This window comes from Poeciliopsis prolifica, unplaced genomic scaffold (assembly GCF_027474105.1).
Source record: "Poeciliopsis prolifica strain line A6 unplaced genomic scaffold, Auburn_PproV2 SCAFFOLD031, whole genome shotgun sequence".
Classification (NCBI taxonomy): domain Eukaryota; kingdom Metazoa; phylum Chordata; class Actinopteri; order Cyprinodontiformes; family Poeciliidae; genus Poeciliopsis; species Poeciliopsis prolifica.
Genome location: NW_026562406.1, coordinates 3,428,468 through 3,444,942, shown reverse-complemented (window position 1 = coordinate 3,444,942; position 16,475 = coordinate 3,428,468). Strand labels below are relative to the sequence as shown.

Sequence of the window (16,475 nt, the reverse complement as noted above, 5' to 3'; positions counted from 1 at the left end):
TGCGTCTGTGTGTAGAAACCTTAAACCAAGGGCCAGACACAAAGTGTCAGAATGAGACGGTGCTAAAGGCAATGCATGGACAAGACTATTAACGGCTTTCTTCATAATCCCTAAATAACTTCTAAAAATGATCGACTACCTGAACTGTAACATGCTAGAAAACAAGACAGCAGTAAACAAGGTTTTGTGGAAAATAATAAAAAGAAAGTAGAGCAAAATTAACTTCCATTATTCTTGCTGAATTGTTCAAATCTTTCTGATACAAGTTTGTTAGGTTTTTTTCACCAACACCAGATTCTAAGGCACTTTCCTGCTCTACAGCTGGGAGTTTAGTTTGTCACCCCTAATGATTTATAGGCACCCTAAATTTTAACAAGGCCACCAATAGTTTCACAATAAGCACACTCAAACAATGTTCCTCTTTTAAGGTACAAACTGAGGAGAAATGACATGTTGAGTAAAAACTTGAGGGACATCTAACCATTTCTGCACTGAGTTGTACATGCAGGGGTTCTTTCTTGGTTTCCTTTCAGTTTTTAATGGAAAGGTTTGCATCCTCCTTGTTGAACCAGAAGGATGAGTTTCAAGGAACTAAACAGGTCGAACCACATCAGAGTGAATTTAAACATGCAAACTAAGCGGTTATTGATTATTATGTGCAAAATGTAGTCTGTCACCTTCTCACCTTCTTCGATTCTGTCAGTTTTCATAGAACAAAAGGAAACTTGGTGACAGTTTAACAGGACGTAATCACGAGAAGGTCATGTTTTTCCTCAAATGGAATGAAAGTTGACCAGAAAAAGAAAAAAAGACTAATCTACTCAGAGTCAAAGAAATGACCACTAAATGGACACAAACAGTTCAAATAATAAACAGTTCATAACATTTCAAGCTACGAGTCGATAAAAATCCAACACAATTCATGCTATCTCTTCATCAAACGGCAGGTTAAAAACGCTTGAGAAATATTAAGCTTGCTTTTCCCACTCAGGAAATCCAACTGTCAGTAGAAACGGGTCATTTAAATAAACATGAGTGTTTAAGTGAATTACATTCCTAACTATCAGCGACCAGAAGCGTCCCCTTCCAGCAGAGACAGCATGGGTCAAAGGGTTCAAGCAGTAATGCGACACCTGCCTGACAAACCAAAACACAGAACAGAACAAACACTTCAGTCAGATGTACAGAAATCAGGAGCAAAGTTATTGTGAGTCCATGAAGCTGAGCTTCCCCGAGGTACTTCCATATGGATCCGTGTTTTTGTAGTAAGGCAGAGTTGGTCTAGTTTCTAACAATTTCAACGACAACAAAAAAACACTTCTGCACCCTGTTTTGGAAGGAGTTTTAGAAATGTATAATATAGGAATTTTTTCAGCTATGAGATCCTGGACCCATTTCTTCTGTCAGGTTTTAAAGCCCACCGTTGTAGGCGTAGTCTGCCTTGTTGTGCATGATCAGTTTGTTGTCCACAAAATAGAAACTGTCTGATTTGGTCTCGTATGGGTGCTCCACCATTTGGCGAACTGAAACAGGAGAAAAGAGACACAAAGAGCATCAACGTGGTGATAATTGTAGGAGGAGCGGTGATCTGGTATTTCTGAAGATGGGACGTAAACTCACTCAGGTCTTCGGGAAGCTGTGGAAACTCGTAAATGTGTTCGCACGTGTTGCGGCTGTTGGGTATACAGAAGCCGAAGTCGAAGTCGAAGTTCTTGAGGAGCTGTCCCTGGAAATAATGCCTCTCGATCATGCGGAAGCTGTTGATAGGTCGGTCCCCCACTGTAAACTCAACGCTGCAGTTGGACAAAGAGATAGCAGAGATCCTTTTTTAAGAAAGTACGGAAAGCGGTGAGGAATGATGACTGTTGGAGGCCGAGAGGCCAGGAACTTACGTCGCCCCAACAGTGCGCAGTTTTAGGAAGGCTGGTGTGAACTGGTATCTGACAAAACGCCCCGCGCTGGAGTCTGCATCCCCGCTGTCTTCGTCTTTCTCCGCATGACCTAAACCAGAGAATGAATTCACTGGAGGCCATGCAAACATCAGTAACATCACAGAGTGGAACTGGTCAGACATATGGGGAAGAAGGACGGAGTTAAATGCAGGGCAACCCTGGGAGAGAACCTGGAAGAGGTCACTTTCCATTAGCACAACAAGCCCACCCACTCAGCCAGAGTTTAATTACATTAAAACATATTACTTTATTAGAACAAGCTGTCGTATAAAAAATGGGCATCTCCAGATGTCCGAACCTGGCAGGTATTTAAAAGTCTGGTGTAATTGCAGCAAAAGGTGGTTCAACAAAGTATACACATAAATAAATGCTATCTTTTTGTTATTTGAGGGAATAATAACCTGAAATTATTTCATAACCGATTCACAATTATGAACTAATCTGTGTCACCCTGTCACGTAGAAATTAAGGTTCAATTCTGGAAAGTGTATTCTAAGGTTCTACATTTCAACATATAATTGACCAAAAAATAAGAAAATATCAAATCTTATGTGCAAAAACTAAGTACATCCCCGAAAAGAAACCAAAAACAATAGGAGTCTGTAGTTCATTGATGAAAAAAAAAAAAAAACACTGAAAGACTTTTATGCAGCATTTAACAGAAAACACTGCTGTTTTCATGCTTGTTTACCTCATAGAAAGATAAGTAGATGCAGCTCGCTCTGTATGAAGGCCCATCAAAATGACTTCATAACCTTTGGTTGTAACTTGCACCAAGAGTTTAGGAGAAATCAGCTGTCCATGCTGGGTAAATTGAATGCACCACTTACCACTGTTTGGAGGTTTGGCTATCTCAAAAAGAACCGTTCCAGTTTCGAGGTCTCTGATTTTGAACCGTGTGAAGTCAACGCTGTAGATATTATCCTCAGGTCTGCACAGGTAGTCTGAAACACCGGAGAAAAGCTGAATTCGAACCACAGTTGGGAAATCCAGATGCTGAATAGAATTACGCAGGATAGACAACGAAGAGCACAACAAACAAATAAAGGCGTTTCATGGGGTTCCTGTTGAAGATGAGTTTAAAAGAACGTTAAAATAAACTTTGCTTTAGAAAACAAAAGAATTCTGTCTCCTGAGGAACCACTTCTTCAGGTCACTGAACTCTAAATTGGACAAGGACCCATAATTATCTGGCTTGTCAAAAATAAACCTACAGCTGATGTTAGAAAAAGCCATACTTGGGGTCAGCAGGTCTTCACAACAACCACCAGACATCAAATAACTGCAAGTGATGCAGGAAAAAAAACAACAACAAACAAATTAATATTAATAGTATTAAACAAAACAAAAACTCTTCAAGTGGGTTAGACATGAAAGATAAGCACTTCAGTGTTCAGTATGGTGGAGGATGTATGAGGCTGTGGGACTGTTTTGTCAGAGACTCAGATTGAAAAAAAAATACAACAAAAAAACAAAAGTCCAAATCCCATTCCAGCAGTAGTTATAAAACCCCTAATTACCACATTCCCTTGTAGCAGTTTTAAGCGAATACCAGATGGTAACCAATACAAATTGTTAATATTTCTATGCTTTCATAAACGACCTGAGGTGGATGGAAAAGCGTTCACTCAACATTAGCAACAATTAGCACATTTTTTCTAAGCCTACTGTTATCAAACCTAATAAAGATGACGTTTATTGGGCTCCTAGGATACCTTCCGTGACAACCCGCAGACCCAGCACATGGTCCGGGGAGATGTCTCCTCCTAAAGCCCGCAGCTCATCCTCTGTGACCGAAGGCCACTTGTCCGGGTGGCTGCGCCGGGACTTAAGCTTCCTCAGCATTCCTCCGCCGGTCTTCTTGTCCCGGTTGCTGCTCTCCACCGCCTTGTCTGCGTCCTTCTGCGCCTTCCCGGCTGCCTGCGACGGTTTGTTTCGAGAACTGTTCATGTCGCCCACGGAGGCGACAAAGGTGCAGCTCTGCTGTATTTCAGGCACTTTACAAACTGAAGCTGTAATTTCAAGATGGCGTAAAGCGTGAGGGGAGATGGAAAGTCGAGGCTGGGATTGGCTGGAAGCGATTGAGGCTGCCATGGTAACCAAAAGGGGTGTGAATGGTTTACTGTTCGGGTCGCCCCGCTTGTATGCTGGGAGTTGAAATAACTGATCGTATTTTACGTGTTTCGACACGAGTTCACCGTTCGCCTCTCGTCTGAATACGAGCTCGGACGGTTTTTCGACTCCTGGCCGCCTATGAGCGTCTCAAAAGCATCCAGCATTTCCCAACGACGTCCACACGGTGGCGCTCGCGCGACAGCTTGACACAAACGTTTTGTTGACGGAAGTTCCTGCGGAAGAAATAGAAGCAACAATGGTGCGGGTGAAGTCGAGGTAGAACACGTGCTTTTAGTTGCCTTTTTGTGTTTGACACACATCTCTGATGTTCTCTGTTTATGTCGGCAGGTATCTGTTGTGTGAGATAAACGTCTCTGACAGGCGCGACCTGCTGAAGCTGGACGAACGAGCTGTTTTGGGGACCGTGAAGGCAACGGTGGCCCGCATTCACGGTGTCTACGGGACAGCTCTCTGCAGCTACCGATTCTTTGGTAAGCTGTCAGTGGATCAGCGCATGTCGGACTCTTTCTACTGATTAGGCCGCATGCTGCAGTGACATAGCACTAAACAGTGACCGTTCACTGTAAATGTGAAATCCTCGCCAGTAGGGATTGGTGGATCAGCTCGGAGCAGCTCAAGAGCATCAACATGAGCAGAGACAAAACAGAGCTCAGGGGCTCTGATCAGCATTTTGGTGTTTACTATGCAGCTGGAATCCACTAACTGTTTGAGATAATCTATTTCTCCACCAGAATCAAAAGTGAAAACAGAATGAATGAAAGTGCCTAAACAAACTGAAACAGTCAGAGAAGGATACTTGGAAGGCAATGTTTGGTCAGATTAAGGAAAGGGCGAACAGATCAAAATGGAGCTCAGCACAGCATTTATACGCCATAAAATTTAGCATGGGGCATTGTATTCTTTAAAACATTGAGCAAACAAGACATGCGAAAGGTCAAAAAGTTCATATCAGCAATGAAAGAAGTCCAACCAATAAGCCATTCCATATGGAGGTATAGACAACAATATAATTGGAAAGAAAACATAAAACTTAATGTCTGATGAGTTAGGGCACTGTGCACAGGGATCACAGGAAAAGCAAAACTGATTGACTGGTGAAAAGGGCCTGCCTCTGGTGGATGATATTAGAATGAACTAATTTGTCCTTCAAATTGTGATTTAATGTCATTAAAGGAGGTATACAGTTGGTATAACTGAAGAATGGCTTTCTTTTAAGGGTGCTAGTGTTTTTTACTGATTTTTCTTTTTTCTGAAAATGCACAAAAGCATCTGCAGATGAATTTAAGTTTTCTCGAGATTTGTTTAAAGACTTGGTGAAGCACTTTGACGGTTTGCTTTGCATAATGCATTTGAACTACACACATGTCTCTCTGCTGTCAGACAAGAGTGATCAAAAGAGGGACCGCTTGTTCATCCAGAAGAGTTGAAACATTTGCTTGCCTTTATGCTTTGTTCGCCTTTGATTTATGAAGGCAACTCCTGAACTCAAAACATTGCACGTGTATTATCATTGGTCTAAATATGAGATGGTAGTGTAATTTTCTGATGCTGGGACTTGATTCACTGACACTTTCATAATTTCTCTCTGTCTCTTGTTTGTTTTTTGTTTTTTCTTCAGTGAAATATCTGAACGCCTACACTGGAATTGTATTTCTCCGTTTCCCGAAAAGCTGTTACAAACTCCTCTGGTCTGCTCTGCCATTCATTACAAGTATTGAATGTCGTGGACGAATAATCCCATGTTTCTTCAACTGTTTGCACGTTGGAGGTGAGGTGTAAAAAAAGAAAAAACACAAAATAACACTGAAATACATTAAAATCTCCATCAAATTTAGAGTGGTCACTTTTCTGCAGGAACAATCAGAACATGTCAGAAGTTTTTGATCCGATACAACACCCGGCAGCTCCATCGAATGCTCCCGAAATGTAAAGATGAAGGTAATGAATTGATAAAAAAATATAATAAATTCTGGAAAATGTTGGTTTGATCCAATGTCTTTGTTTTGTTTTGTTTTTTCCAGAGGAAAAAAGGCAGATTCAAGAAGCAATTCTAAGCTGCTCTCTAACAGGTGGAGGCGATGAAGCATTGGAGGAGGACGAGCGTGAGAGCGAAGAGGAGGATGGAGAGTAGTCGACCAAGAATCTCTTTTATTTCGTTTCATAGGATTTTTCAGTGACTATGTAAACATCGAACTTTGAATAATCATGGAGACCTAACAGCAGCATGGCTAATATTCTACAATTTCACTTGAAAGTATGTCAGCATAAAAATATCAGTTACGTGGCATGCTAAAAATAATATTGTAATCTAGTTTTAAGTTTGACATTTTTATGTAAGAAAGGTGTTTATGTTTTGTCTATGAAATTTTGTTTGTCATAGTATGTAATTATTTATCTTTTACATTATTTTCTGCACAAACTCACAAAAACCAGCCGTGGATTCAGTGGCGTTTACTGGTAAATAAAACAGTAGAAGCAAACGGCTAGATTTTTTTATAGCAATAGAAAACATGATATTTATTATTTATGGATTTTGTTCAGAAGGACAGTACACTTCAGATTTTGGCATTCTTTGACAAAAATGATAAAAGTCTTAACGGCTGAACTTTTCCACTGTGTTTGCATTTACAGTAATTTAAAATAATGGATTTTAGTTGTAGATCGATGAAAGAAAAAAAATCTAATCAGTGTGAATATATTTAATTATTGAGGAGAAACTACCAGGACTTCTTTTTAAAATTCCAACATTATTTTTTTTTCACTCAAAATCCCACATACTGCTGTAATTATTGACCCTATATCTAGAGAATCTTGCGTTGTACTGAAATGGGTCAAAAGGTAAGTAGTTTGTAGCGATTCAGAGTTGTTTGAACTTGCTTTTATTACACAGTAGATTCTGGCTTGTCTGAATGAGCTGTTTTCCAATCCTGATTGGAAAACAGTTCGGTCCTGAAAAGCATATTCTCTTTTCCTTAAAATTTTGCATAGAGGTAAATAAAAAAACCTGACCTTCATCAAGCTAAATTTGTTAAAGCAACAGGAAGACATGCGCAAGTGAAATAAGGTCCCCAGACGGTAATCACCTTAAAAAAGTAACACTGAAATTACAGGACCATCAATTTTACAGGAATATTTATGGTTGCCATTAACATAGTGACAACTGTGGTTGTGCTAAAAACTATTCATTGATTTTTTTTTATTTTTTTTTTTAGATTTTTAACTGAGCGCAATGACCCCAAATTAGGAGTTTTTAGGGGTTTGATTTACATTTTCAGACTAAAACTGTTTGTACATATTTAACCAGTTATAACGGTGGAGGCGATGTGTACAAACATTATAGATCCTTTGAGGGGGCAGTAGGTTGGGAAGTTTCTAAACCCAACAGATTTGTAATTTCTACATGTTCTCACAGATTGGAGGGCTTTCAGATCGTTGGTGAAATTCTACTACATTTCCCAGAGTCGCTCGCTCTTATCTTCGCTCACCAGGCTGGCAGCGTGACAAGAAACATCCGGGTCTCTTAGGTTCCTGTCTGGCGACCTGTCGCCATTAGTGCACACTGTTTACTACGGACCTCGTTTTTAGGCTAAAAACCCCAAATTGGGTTGTTTTCCAGCTTTTGGAAAACATTTAGCGCCTTGTTAAGGGCACGTTGTTTTCCTTAACGAGCAGGAACCCGACAGTCAGAGGGGGTTTTGGCCCCGTTTGGCGAGCTTTCGTCCTCTCCTCTGCCAGGCCTCGCGACTTGAGACGCCATCATCGTGTCTCTGTCTTTTTCTCTGGTTTGTTTTGTGGTCAAGATGTCGCCGTGATGGGGTCTCCGCGTTTGACAGAAATGAATCGGGGCCTTCGCCGCCTGACCCGCACTCACCGCAACCCGCTGTTGTCCTCCGTTTCCCCGTTTAATGCTAGAGAGCTCGGCGGCTCTCTGCCAGAAGCTCGGCCCGAACAGCGCTCACTGCACGGAGACAAACATGGAGAAAAGCCCCAACAGCAGCACCGGCAGCAAGGTTCCGCCCCGCTCCAGCTCCACAGGCCCACCGCCTGGAGAGTCTAAGCCCAAAACAGGTACAAATGCACTCAAAAATTCGTCCTTGTGTTTGTAAAGCTGTTGGATATTTGCAGCTAAATACCCCCCAGTCCCGGGGGGCCTGTTGGGGCCTCGCAGCAGCAGCTTGTTCTTCTGGAGCGACTGACGTCGCCATCAAAACATTTGAGCCAGCAGCTGACACAAGCTTATACCCCGGATCAATATGTCACAACTCCCCCATACGCGACAGCCAAATCTCACCACTTCAACTTATTAATCATTGAAAGTTAATATGCACTTTACACACACAAGTGACTTAAAGGGCTGCACAGGTCCATAAAAAAAAAACACAACCAATAAAACACACACACCTGGAATAAAAAAAATTACCTTATATATTAATATTTATTTATTTTCGTTGAACCTGGAAAAAAAAAATCCAAACTTCTGTAAGTCAGCAGCTTCCTTAAAAAGCCACATTAAAAACAACCGAATAAATAACATACATTTGAGCAACAATGATTCCAGTTAATTTATTTTAGAAATGTGACCGGTCCTGTTGTTCATGCTAAAATATTGATTACTACAGTTGACTTTTTTTTAAAATGCTGCATGTTTGTTATCCCAGCATTATTGTATTCGATGTTAATATGTATTAAGCTGCTGCAGCTTAGTTGTCGTAGCTTTTTTTCAGTAAAGCCTCTTTGTTGACGCAAAAATAATGATTTTATTCAAATGTTTGCATTTAAATTCACTCACTATTTTGGGTCTGTTATTTTAAGGAACCCAAAACAGAAAGGTATTAACTCAGTTTTGTTAAGTGTTTGTCTCAAATCATATTGTCATGACAATGCTCAGCCACATGTTTGTATTTTGCACATCTTGCTGATGTTGTGAAGTCGTTATAAATTTTGAAGTAATTTTCTCATTTGTTTTGCCATTCAGCTCTTCAGAGAGAAACAGGTGTAACTAGCTTGTAGTAGCTGTAAAATGATCTGCTTTTGCTGGTTGAGTGGTAGGTCCATCTGCTCCTGTAGATTTTCTGCAGTCGAAAAATGTTCAAAAGAGGTTAATTTAATAAGATACTTATTCTTATTGTAAATTAAGGAACCAGCTGAGCAGCGTGGCGCAAGAGGTACGGAAGGAGCAGGTTGACGAGAGCGTCTCAGTATTTTATTTTATTTAGTTTTCTTTCATTTCTGCAGACATTGATGATGCCACCAGGAGTTGAAGCAAAAAGGGAGCTTGAGACATTAAGTCGCCCCAGACATTGTGCAGCAGCTATGAAAATAACTGTATGTTGCCTCGTCTAACCCTTTTTATTATTTCTGTCTCAGAAGGTAAAAATAATGGGGGCTCTAAGCGCTACAACCGAAAGCGGGAGCCCTCCTTTCCCAAAGCTGAAAATTTCCCCGGCCCTCGCCGCACCAATTCACAGAAAAGCAAGAATTTCGACAAGAGACCTCCTCAGAGAGGCGGAGGACGACAGTATGGCGTCATGGGCGGAGGACGACGTGAGGAGGTTTGTCTTCTCCATCATCGTGTTCTTTTTGTTGGGGGGTGGGCGGGAACACAAAAAGCAGATTCTTTGAGCCTAACTTTGACGTTTGCGCTTCTGCAGGTAGCAGAGACCCGCCGGGCTGAGTTTAGCCCGGCTCAATTTGCTGGACCCAAAAAAATCAGCCTGAATCACCTGCTAAATTTTACCTTCGAGCCTCGCGGAGGCAACGACGGCGTCGGAGACGGCGGCCACTCCTACTGGGGCCGCAGGAACAAGTGGGGCCACAAGAACAAGCCCTTCAACAAGGAGCTTTTCCTCCAGGCCAAGTAAGCAGACCCTGAAGTAGTAGTGAAGTAGAGTTGAAAGTCAAGAGGTTAGAACTAGAAAACTAATGTTGAACTCATGATGTATTTGTGTTTCAGCTGCCAGTTTGTGGTGACTGATGACCAGGACTACAAGGCTCACTTCACTGACCCAGACACTCTGGTCAACTGGGACTGTGTACAGCAAGTGGTAAGTATGGATCCATCCAAGCGTTTTGTTTTCATCAAACTCATAATGTCAGCCGCTTCTGTCCACAAGAGATAAAATGCGTAACGACGGATATTTTCTGTGCATCGGCAGCGCATCTACAGCCATGAGATGCCGTCTTGCCCCATCTGCCTCTATCCTCCTGTGGCAGCTCGCATCACACGGTGCGGACACATCTTCTGCTGGCCGTGCATGCTCCACTACCTGTCTCTTAGCGACAAGAGCTGGTCCAAGTGCCCCATCTGCTACGAGGCCGTGCACACAGCTGACCTGAAGAGGTGAATGAGGAGAGAGAAGCTGCAGGAGGGATGCAGTTAACGTTGCTTTTGAAACAATTAAGTAGTTGTTAAATCACAGAAAAAGCTTAGCTTCCTCGCGTATTCAGACGGTGTCGATATGTGAACTGGGTTTTGTTTGTTGTCGTTGTTGCTGCAGTGTGGTTGCCATGGAAACCAAGCAGTATGTGGTTGGGGATGAAATCACCATGCGTCTGATGCGGAGAGAAAAGGGGGCTCTGGTGGCTATGCCAAGCTCCCAGTGGGTGAAGGTGGAGGAGCCTGTCCGTTTTGGAGGCAAGTGGCTTTTCTTTGGGGGTTTTCACACTTGATAGTCCGGTACACTTGGTTCAGTTGGGGATCAAAGTTGCAACATTCTTTGCATTTCCAGCTGGTGTGATCCGCTTTCACACAGACCAAAACTGTGTCAAACAGACCAAAACCCTATGAAACACTTGTTCATCTCCTCACTTGTGGTGGCGCTGCACCGAGAGCTACTGAAGGAAACGGCATAAAATCCTCATTAGAAGATACAAGTGCAACTTTCTTCTTCATGAAATGTAAACAAAAATGGAGTAGCATCAGATTTTAGCAGTTGTAGGATTTCTCTTTTGTCTCTGTTAAAAGATCTCAAGACATTTCTCCCGCTACTGCTACAGCATGGGTTTGTTTTGGTTGCATTTACCCAGAATGCACTGCGCTGCAGTCCGCCTCCTGCTTTTGGAGCAGTCGCCGGTCCTCCTGGCGATCATGTATGCATTTTAACCGCACTGGAGTTCACTTCCTAACCGCGACCAAGGTCTTTGTGTTCGCTTTTCTGACCCGCATCAGAGCACGATTACACGTCCACTCCTTCCCAGACGAATCGGACTCAATAAATAAATAGTTCAAATTTTCTTCACTAACTTCATAGCAACACTTGTGATTATTGAACAGGTTGGAATGCTTCTTATTTGTCATCAGAGAATGATGGTAACTTCTTTTTATCTTTTTCTTTGTAGATGCTTCTTTGAGTCAGTATTCCAAGCTGCTGCTGACGTCCCCATTGCAAGTCCTGAATTTGGTAACGGAGGAGAAGGGAATCCTGCAGGCTCAGCTGAGCCTGGAGGAAGAACCCCAGGGCTGCTTCATCCAGAGCGCCCTCTGTCTTTTGCAGGTAGAACCGTTTTCCTGCCCGTACTGCCAAGGAGTTTGCAAAAAGCTGTATTAGGGATTGCATGAAACAAACAGATGATGCGTTTCAAGGAGCAGCAACTAAACGTTATATACTGTTTGAATGTTCTTGATGATAGGAACAAGAGGAAACTCTGCTGAAGCATCAAGTGGCTAATGCAGAAGCCCCTGACCTGTCCTCACTGGCTCTGAACGATCCTCCCTCCCCTCTGGAGGAGGTGGTGACCACTACCGTCAGCTCCAAGGTAACTCCAGAAACGCCTGTCTTGTGATAGATCGGAATATGTGCCTTGCATTTTAACTTTCTTTTATCTAAAGTTCTTGGTCAGGTTGCAAGTTATTGATAAATGACTTAATCTAAAGTGAAACATGAGTTTTGTCTTGTATTAACAGAATGGTTACATTTAAAACAATAATAAATAAATGCTATTATTTTGTATCGGCTGTATTAAATACTAAAACAATTAAATATTTTCTGACATTTTTAAACTTTTACATTTATAAAATGTAACAAAAAGAAACTTATTCGGGTGGTGAAGAGAAAAACAAAAAGATGAAAAGAATAAAACGTGAAACACTTAATTCCCCGATAAGCGAGAGATATTCATAGAGAAGTACTGTCTGTGGTTCTTCCAGGAATGTTGAAATGTTCTTCCGTGAAGTGCACTGATTCACGACACTCCTCAGAATCACCCGTGCTCACTGGCACAACGTTTTTCTTCTTTTTTTCCCCAGCAATTTTTCATGCAGAAGTTGACGCTGCTCCGTCTTGCTTGAATAAAGCGTTATTCAGGAGAAACTTCAGGAGCTTGTGGAGATTTTATATTTCTAAACAGAACCGCACAGAGCGCATTTTCTGTCCCAAACCAGACTCTGTTTGGACCGTTTCTCTTTCCCGGTCTGATACGCTTTGCCATCTTTACTCCTGCGTCATCGACTTTGCTTAAAGATGACCGACGTTGCCCTCTGCTGGATGTCAGCCAAACTACAACGCTATTAAAAATAAAAAGGTCGAAGGAGACGTTATTAACTAATCGACTGGAACTCATTTTAATCTAATAAACCATCAACTGCCCATTAATCACAAGTTGATTAATTGTTTGCATCTGTAAATTCTACATTAAGACTCTGTCCGTCATCTGTCTTGCAGCCAGTGCTGCAGTACTCCTCAGCTTTTGACGACGAGGTGGCAGAGTTCCCAGAGGACACAGCTGCAGAGCTGCCAGGCTGTTCCGACGCTATCCTGGAGAGCGTCCTGGAGGCTGAGCCGGAGCCCCGGCTGGAGGAAGAGAGCCCAGCCAATCAGGCGGAGTCCGCTCGCCCGTCCGCTGCTGTGGTGCACGGACCGTACTACTATTTCTACCAAGGTGTGCAATTCCCTTCCCTGTCCAACAGCATGTGTGTAGAGATTATCTTCATCATTTGTTGTCATTGTTTAAAAAAAATAATAATTTGATTGTGTACTTTAGAGTTTGGTTTAAACGAATTCCGTTTTTTTTGTTTTCCTGTCTCTTCCAGCTGACGACTGCCAACAGATGTTCCTGCATCCCATCAACGTGCGCTGCCTTCTGCGTGAATACGGCAGCTTGGAGGCTTGTCCCGACTCCATCACCGCCACAGTGGTGGAGATCGTAGGACACACAGTCAATGAGGTCAGCAAAAGAAAAATTACTTGTGGAAAATAAGTTGATTTAAAGATCTTCTTTTCTATTTTTCAAAAAGAAAAGGAAAAGTGCATTTACTTTATGTCAACGTGTTCGCTTTAGGTCTACAAATAAAACCGTTTCGTTGGTTCATTTCAGGAGATCCGTCGTCGGCATCGCTATCTGGCTCACCTGCCGCTCACCTGCGAATTCAGCATCTGCGAGTTGGCCTTGCAGCCGCCGATTCTGTCCAAAGAAACTCTGGACACGTTTGCTGGTTCGAACACTTCATTCATTTATTTATTTTACTTATTTACTGTTTTAACAGTCTTCACCCTTTTTATTTATTTGTTTTGTTTTTTTTTTTACATCCGTCGAACTTTTAGATGACTTGGAGAAGAGAAAGCGCCTGAGGCAGAAGAAGGCGAGGGATGAAAAACGCAGGGAGAAGCGCATTGAAATGGAGGAGAACAAGAAGCAGGGGAAATGTAAGAGAAGCCACTTTTAAACTCGTGGAACTCGCTGTGCGATTCCGGGTTGATGTTTCGTTCTGTCCCTTCAGATCCCGAGGTACATATTGGACTGGAGAACCTTCATCATTTCCCAGCATTTGGCTCCCCCCCCAACTACAGCAGCCCACCGATCCAACCCGATTTTACTTTAGCTCCTCCGTCCCCCCTCAGCACCAGCCCCTCCTCTGGTAAGATTCACGGTTAGGTTTTATCCTCGTCGGAACGTTATAACATTCCCTCTGAACTCCCCCTCCTCCTTCGTTTCAGACGGGATTATATTCCCGAGTCTGAGTGTGTCCTCGCCCACCGTGGGTAGCGTGGAGGACGATTCCCTCTGCTTGTCCTTTGCACAGGTGTGTGTTCAGCGAACATTTGTAGATCAACCGATGGCGACAGAGTAATTAACTCCATGTGTTAATTGTGTGTAGATGCTGAAAGATGGGAAAGCCAGAGCTGATGCTGGGCTCAGGGTCACTCCAAAGAAAGGTGACACAAACCAAAGAATCAGTTAACTAATTGTTGATGTTTATAAAAAAAAAAAGAGTATTGTTAGCCCTTTAATATTTGCACATTTCCCTGTCAGCCATTTTGGTTCAGGTGCGTTGGAGCAGAAATGTATTAAAAGTTGCAGGGCTAGAGCTTCCCTGTGTTCACATCAACACAACCCAGTGCATAACTGTGAAGGTTTTGAACAAACTTTTCAGAACCAAGCAAACAATCCGCAACTCCAGTTGCAATTAAAATGTTATGAAATGAAATCTAAGGCAAATCTACGTCAGTTTTTAGGTTTTCTTGCCTTTCTTTCTTTTCTTTTTTTTTTTTTGGAAACATTGTATAAGTTTTCTTCCAATTTGAAATGTTGCACTGCTTCTGATAGTTACTGTATCACATTGAATCCTAATGGAAATGCATTGAAGTTTGCTTGGGAAAGGCAAAACATGAATCTGTCAAGGAGCTGAATCCCTGTTTTGACTCATAGGATTGTTTCCAGTGAACATTTTGTAATAATTTCACTGATATATGCGAATGGTAGGTCTGGATGACCTACTTACTTTAAATGCAACAAAAGTGTTGTTTTTTTTTGTTTTCGTTTTTTAAAAACTTTGTCAGCTTTAAATAATCCATCAAACCGAAACTTTTCTACTTTGAGTTCCTATAACAGATGGTTTGATGTGTTGGAGTTGAAGCACATCGGTGAAAGCAAATCGTCATAAACTTTATTTATGTTGTTTGACTGCGTGTTGCGTTTTCTCCCGTGCAGACAAGCTGCTTGCCCCCCCAGCGGCAGACAGCGACGGTGAGAGCGACGGCTCGGATCGCGTTCCCGTGCCCAGCTTTCAGAATTCCTTCAGTCAGGCTTTTGAGAAGGCCCTTCTGCAGCTGGACAGCGGTCCCACCGCCCCGCCACAGCTTGTGGTGGAACCAGGTCAGCAACCGCGCCATCGCCCAATGATCCGATCGGCTGTCTGTTGACGCACATTCCCTCACCCTCTCGTAATCTTGTGTTTCAGATGAAAAGGGAGGGAAGAAGAAAAAGAGAAAACAGAAACTTCTCTTCAGCACCTCCATGGTTCACACAAAGTAGAAAGAAAAAAAAAGTGTATTTAATGATTTTATTTCTTTGGATCTTCCCGCTGCTTGTGTTGTATTTTCCTCTCCAGACATGTTGGAAATCTAAGCTATGAAAGTAGGATTTACCGAGTCGCCAAAGCTCACAATACTTCAGATCCTGTTGCTGCTGCAGTTTCTTTTATTGTCCAACCGGACCCTTCACACTGAAAGCTTTCTGGGTATCCCTGCAGTTCCGATGCAAAGTCAACGAATCTAACAAGTTGCTGTCTTCTAATATTTGTTCGAGCTTTCAGGCTTTCCATATCTTCCAAGTACATAGTTTGACACACTTTCCAGAGTATTGCACCTAGGGCGTATTACTAATAATAATATAGTCCAGGTGATGTGGAGGTGCTTCATACTAGAGTAGCAGTCAGCCAGCTGCAGGTATGTTGCACCTACACCACATCATTCTGGATGCTTGCCTTCCAAATAGTTTTGGAAAAGGTTGTATTTTCTAGCTCTACCATAAGGACATGTAATACAAGAAAGAAAACAGTATTGTGTTAACTAAAATGATATAAGTTCTGTTCATTCTATAAAGCATCTCTGCTTTTAGAAAGCTGAAACACGCACTTTCTTTTTCCTTTAGTTTGTCCTGCTTCATTTTCTGATTGGGAACGTTTACCCTGACTTTTATCAGTATCCCCAGTTGAAATTTGTTTGTGTATGTCGGAGGACGTGCAGAGCTGGAGGATTGCCGAGATTTGAACTCTTGCGAAAGGTGAAGTGGATTTTGTTTTTGAGGGTTCTTCAATTCACCTATATTTTTTTAGCAGGCTTATGGGGGTAGACAGCATAATTAGTATGTTGTGACAAATAAAGATTTATGCACAATTATAACAGAGTGCTGTAATTTCTGAAATCACATTGATATGCAGTACTGCTCTTGTTCCACACGAGGGCAGTACAGATGACGCCTGCCGTGTAAGCAGGGAAAGTTATCACTGGCCGCAAAACAGTGAGTGGTAAACTGCTGCAAAGTAGTAAATTAACATCCAAGTTACTCTTTGAGACTTAGTTTTTGTGTACCTTTGATGATGATTTTTTTTTTACTAGAGTATATTAATTTGTATCAGGTTTTTTTTTATCCAAATGTGTGTAAAGTTAT

The 16,475-nt window shown here is 42.1% G+C and overlaps 3 protein-coding genes across 3 annotated transcripts; 2 read left to right on the top strand and 1 right to left on the bottom strand.

Annotated features, from left to right (window-relative positions):
* Positions 1–686: 686 nt before the first annotated feature.
* unc119.1 (unc-119 homolog 1) lies at positions 687–4,167 on the bottom strand. The gene is made up of 5 exons (XM_055050658.1): positions 3,668–4,167; positions 2,783–2,896; positions 1,893–2,001; positions 1,621–1,793; positions 687–1,523 (listed from the first exon to the last, which is right to left on the bottom strand). The coding sequence occupies exons 1-5, from the start codon at positions 4,044–4,046 to the stop codon at positions 1,411–1,413; spliced, it is 888 nt and encodes a 295-aa protein (XP_054906633.1). The 5' UTR covers positions 4,047–4,167; the 3' UTR covers positions 687–1,410.
* Positions 4,168–4,235: 68 nt separating this feature from the next.
* Positions 4,236–6,595, top strand: pop5 (POP5 homolog, ribonuclease P/MRP subunit). Its single transcript, XM_055050661.1, has 5 exons — positions 4,236–4,343; positions 4,416–4,558; positions 5,707–5,856; positions 5,943–6,026; positions 6,110–6,595. Exons 1-5 carry the CDS (start codon positions 4,324–4,326, stop codon positions 6,217–6,219), a joined length of 507 nt encoding a protein of 168 aa, XP_054906636.1. The 5' UTR covers positions 4,236–4,323; the 3' UTR covers positions 6,220–6,595.
* A 1,003-nt stretch (positions 6,596–7,598) lies between these two features.
* On the top strand, positions 7,599–16,207 carry rnf10 (ring finger protein 10). The gene is made up of 17 exons (XM_055050646.1): positions 7,599–8,156; positions 9,456–9,640; positions 9,740–9,945; positions 10,042–10,132; positions 10,244–10,428; positions 10,586–10,722; positions 11,427–11,581; positions 11,718–11,843; positions 12,749–12,965; positions 13,117–13,250; positions 13,401–13,518; positions 13,628–13,729; positions 13,804–13,941; positions 14,021–14,106; positions 14,182–14,239; positions 15,015–15,179; positions 15,265–16,207. The coding sequence occupies exons 1-17, from the start codon at positions 7,994–7,996 to the stop codon at positions 15,336–15,338; spliced, it is 2,340 nt and encodes a 779-aa protein (XP_054906621.1). The 5' UTR covers positions 7,599–7,993; the 3' UTR covers positions 15,339–16,207.
* The last annotated feature ends 268 nt before the right edge of the window (positions 16,208–16,475 follow it).

Bases quoted from the DNA above. Each gene is read 5' to 3' on its own strand.
- unc119.1 (XM_055050658.1), bottom strand. From the start codon at position 4,046: ATGGCAGCCTCAATCGCTTCCAGCCAATCCCAGCCTCGACTTTCCATC. The intron at 2,002-2,782 runs GTAAGTGGTGCA...TCTCTGGTTTAG, and splicing joins AGCCAAACCTCCAAACAGTG to GTCATGCGGAGAAAGACGAA. The intron at 1,524-1,620 runs GTGAGTTTACGT...CTCCTGTTTCAG, and splicing joins ACAGCTTCCCGAAGACCTGA to TTCGCCAAATGGTGGAGCAC.
- rnf10 (XM_055050646.1), top strand. From the start codon at position 7,994: ATGCTAGAGAGCTCGGCGGCTCTCTGCCAGAAGCTCGGCCCGAACAGC. The intron at 9,641-9,739 runs GTTTGTCTTCTC...GCGCTTCTGCAG, and splicing joins GCGGAGGACGACGTGAGGAG to GTAGCAGAGACCCGCCGGGC. The intron at 14,107-14,181 runs GTGTGTGTTCAG...AATTGTGTGTAG, and splicing joins TCTGCTTGTCCTTTGCACAG to ATGCTGAAAGATGGGAAAGC.
- pop5 (XM_055050661.1), top strand. From the start codon at position 4,324: ATGGTGCGGGTGAAGTCGAG. The intron at 5,857-5,942 runs GTGAGGTGTAAA...ACTTTTCTGCAG, and splicing joins CAACTGTTTGCACGTTGGAG to GAACAATCAGAACATGTCAG. The intron at 6,027-6,109 runs GTAATGAATTGA...TGTTTTTTCCAG, and splicing joins CCCGAAATGTAAAGATGAAG to AGGAAAAAAGGCAGATTCAA.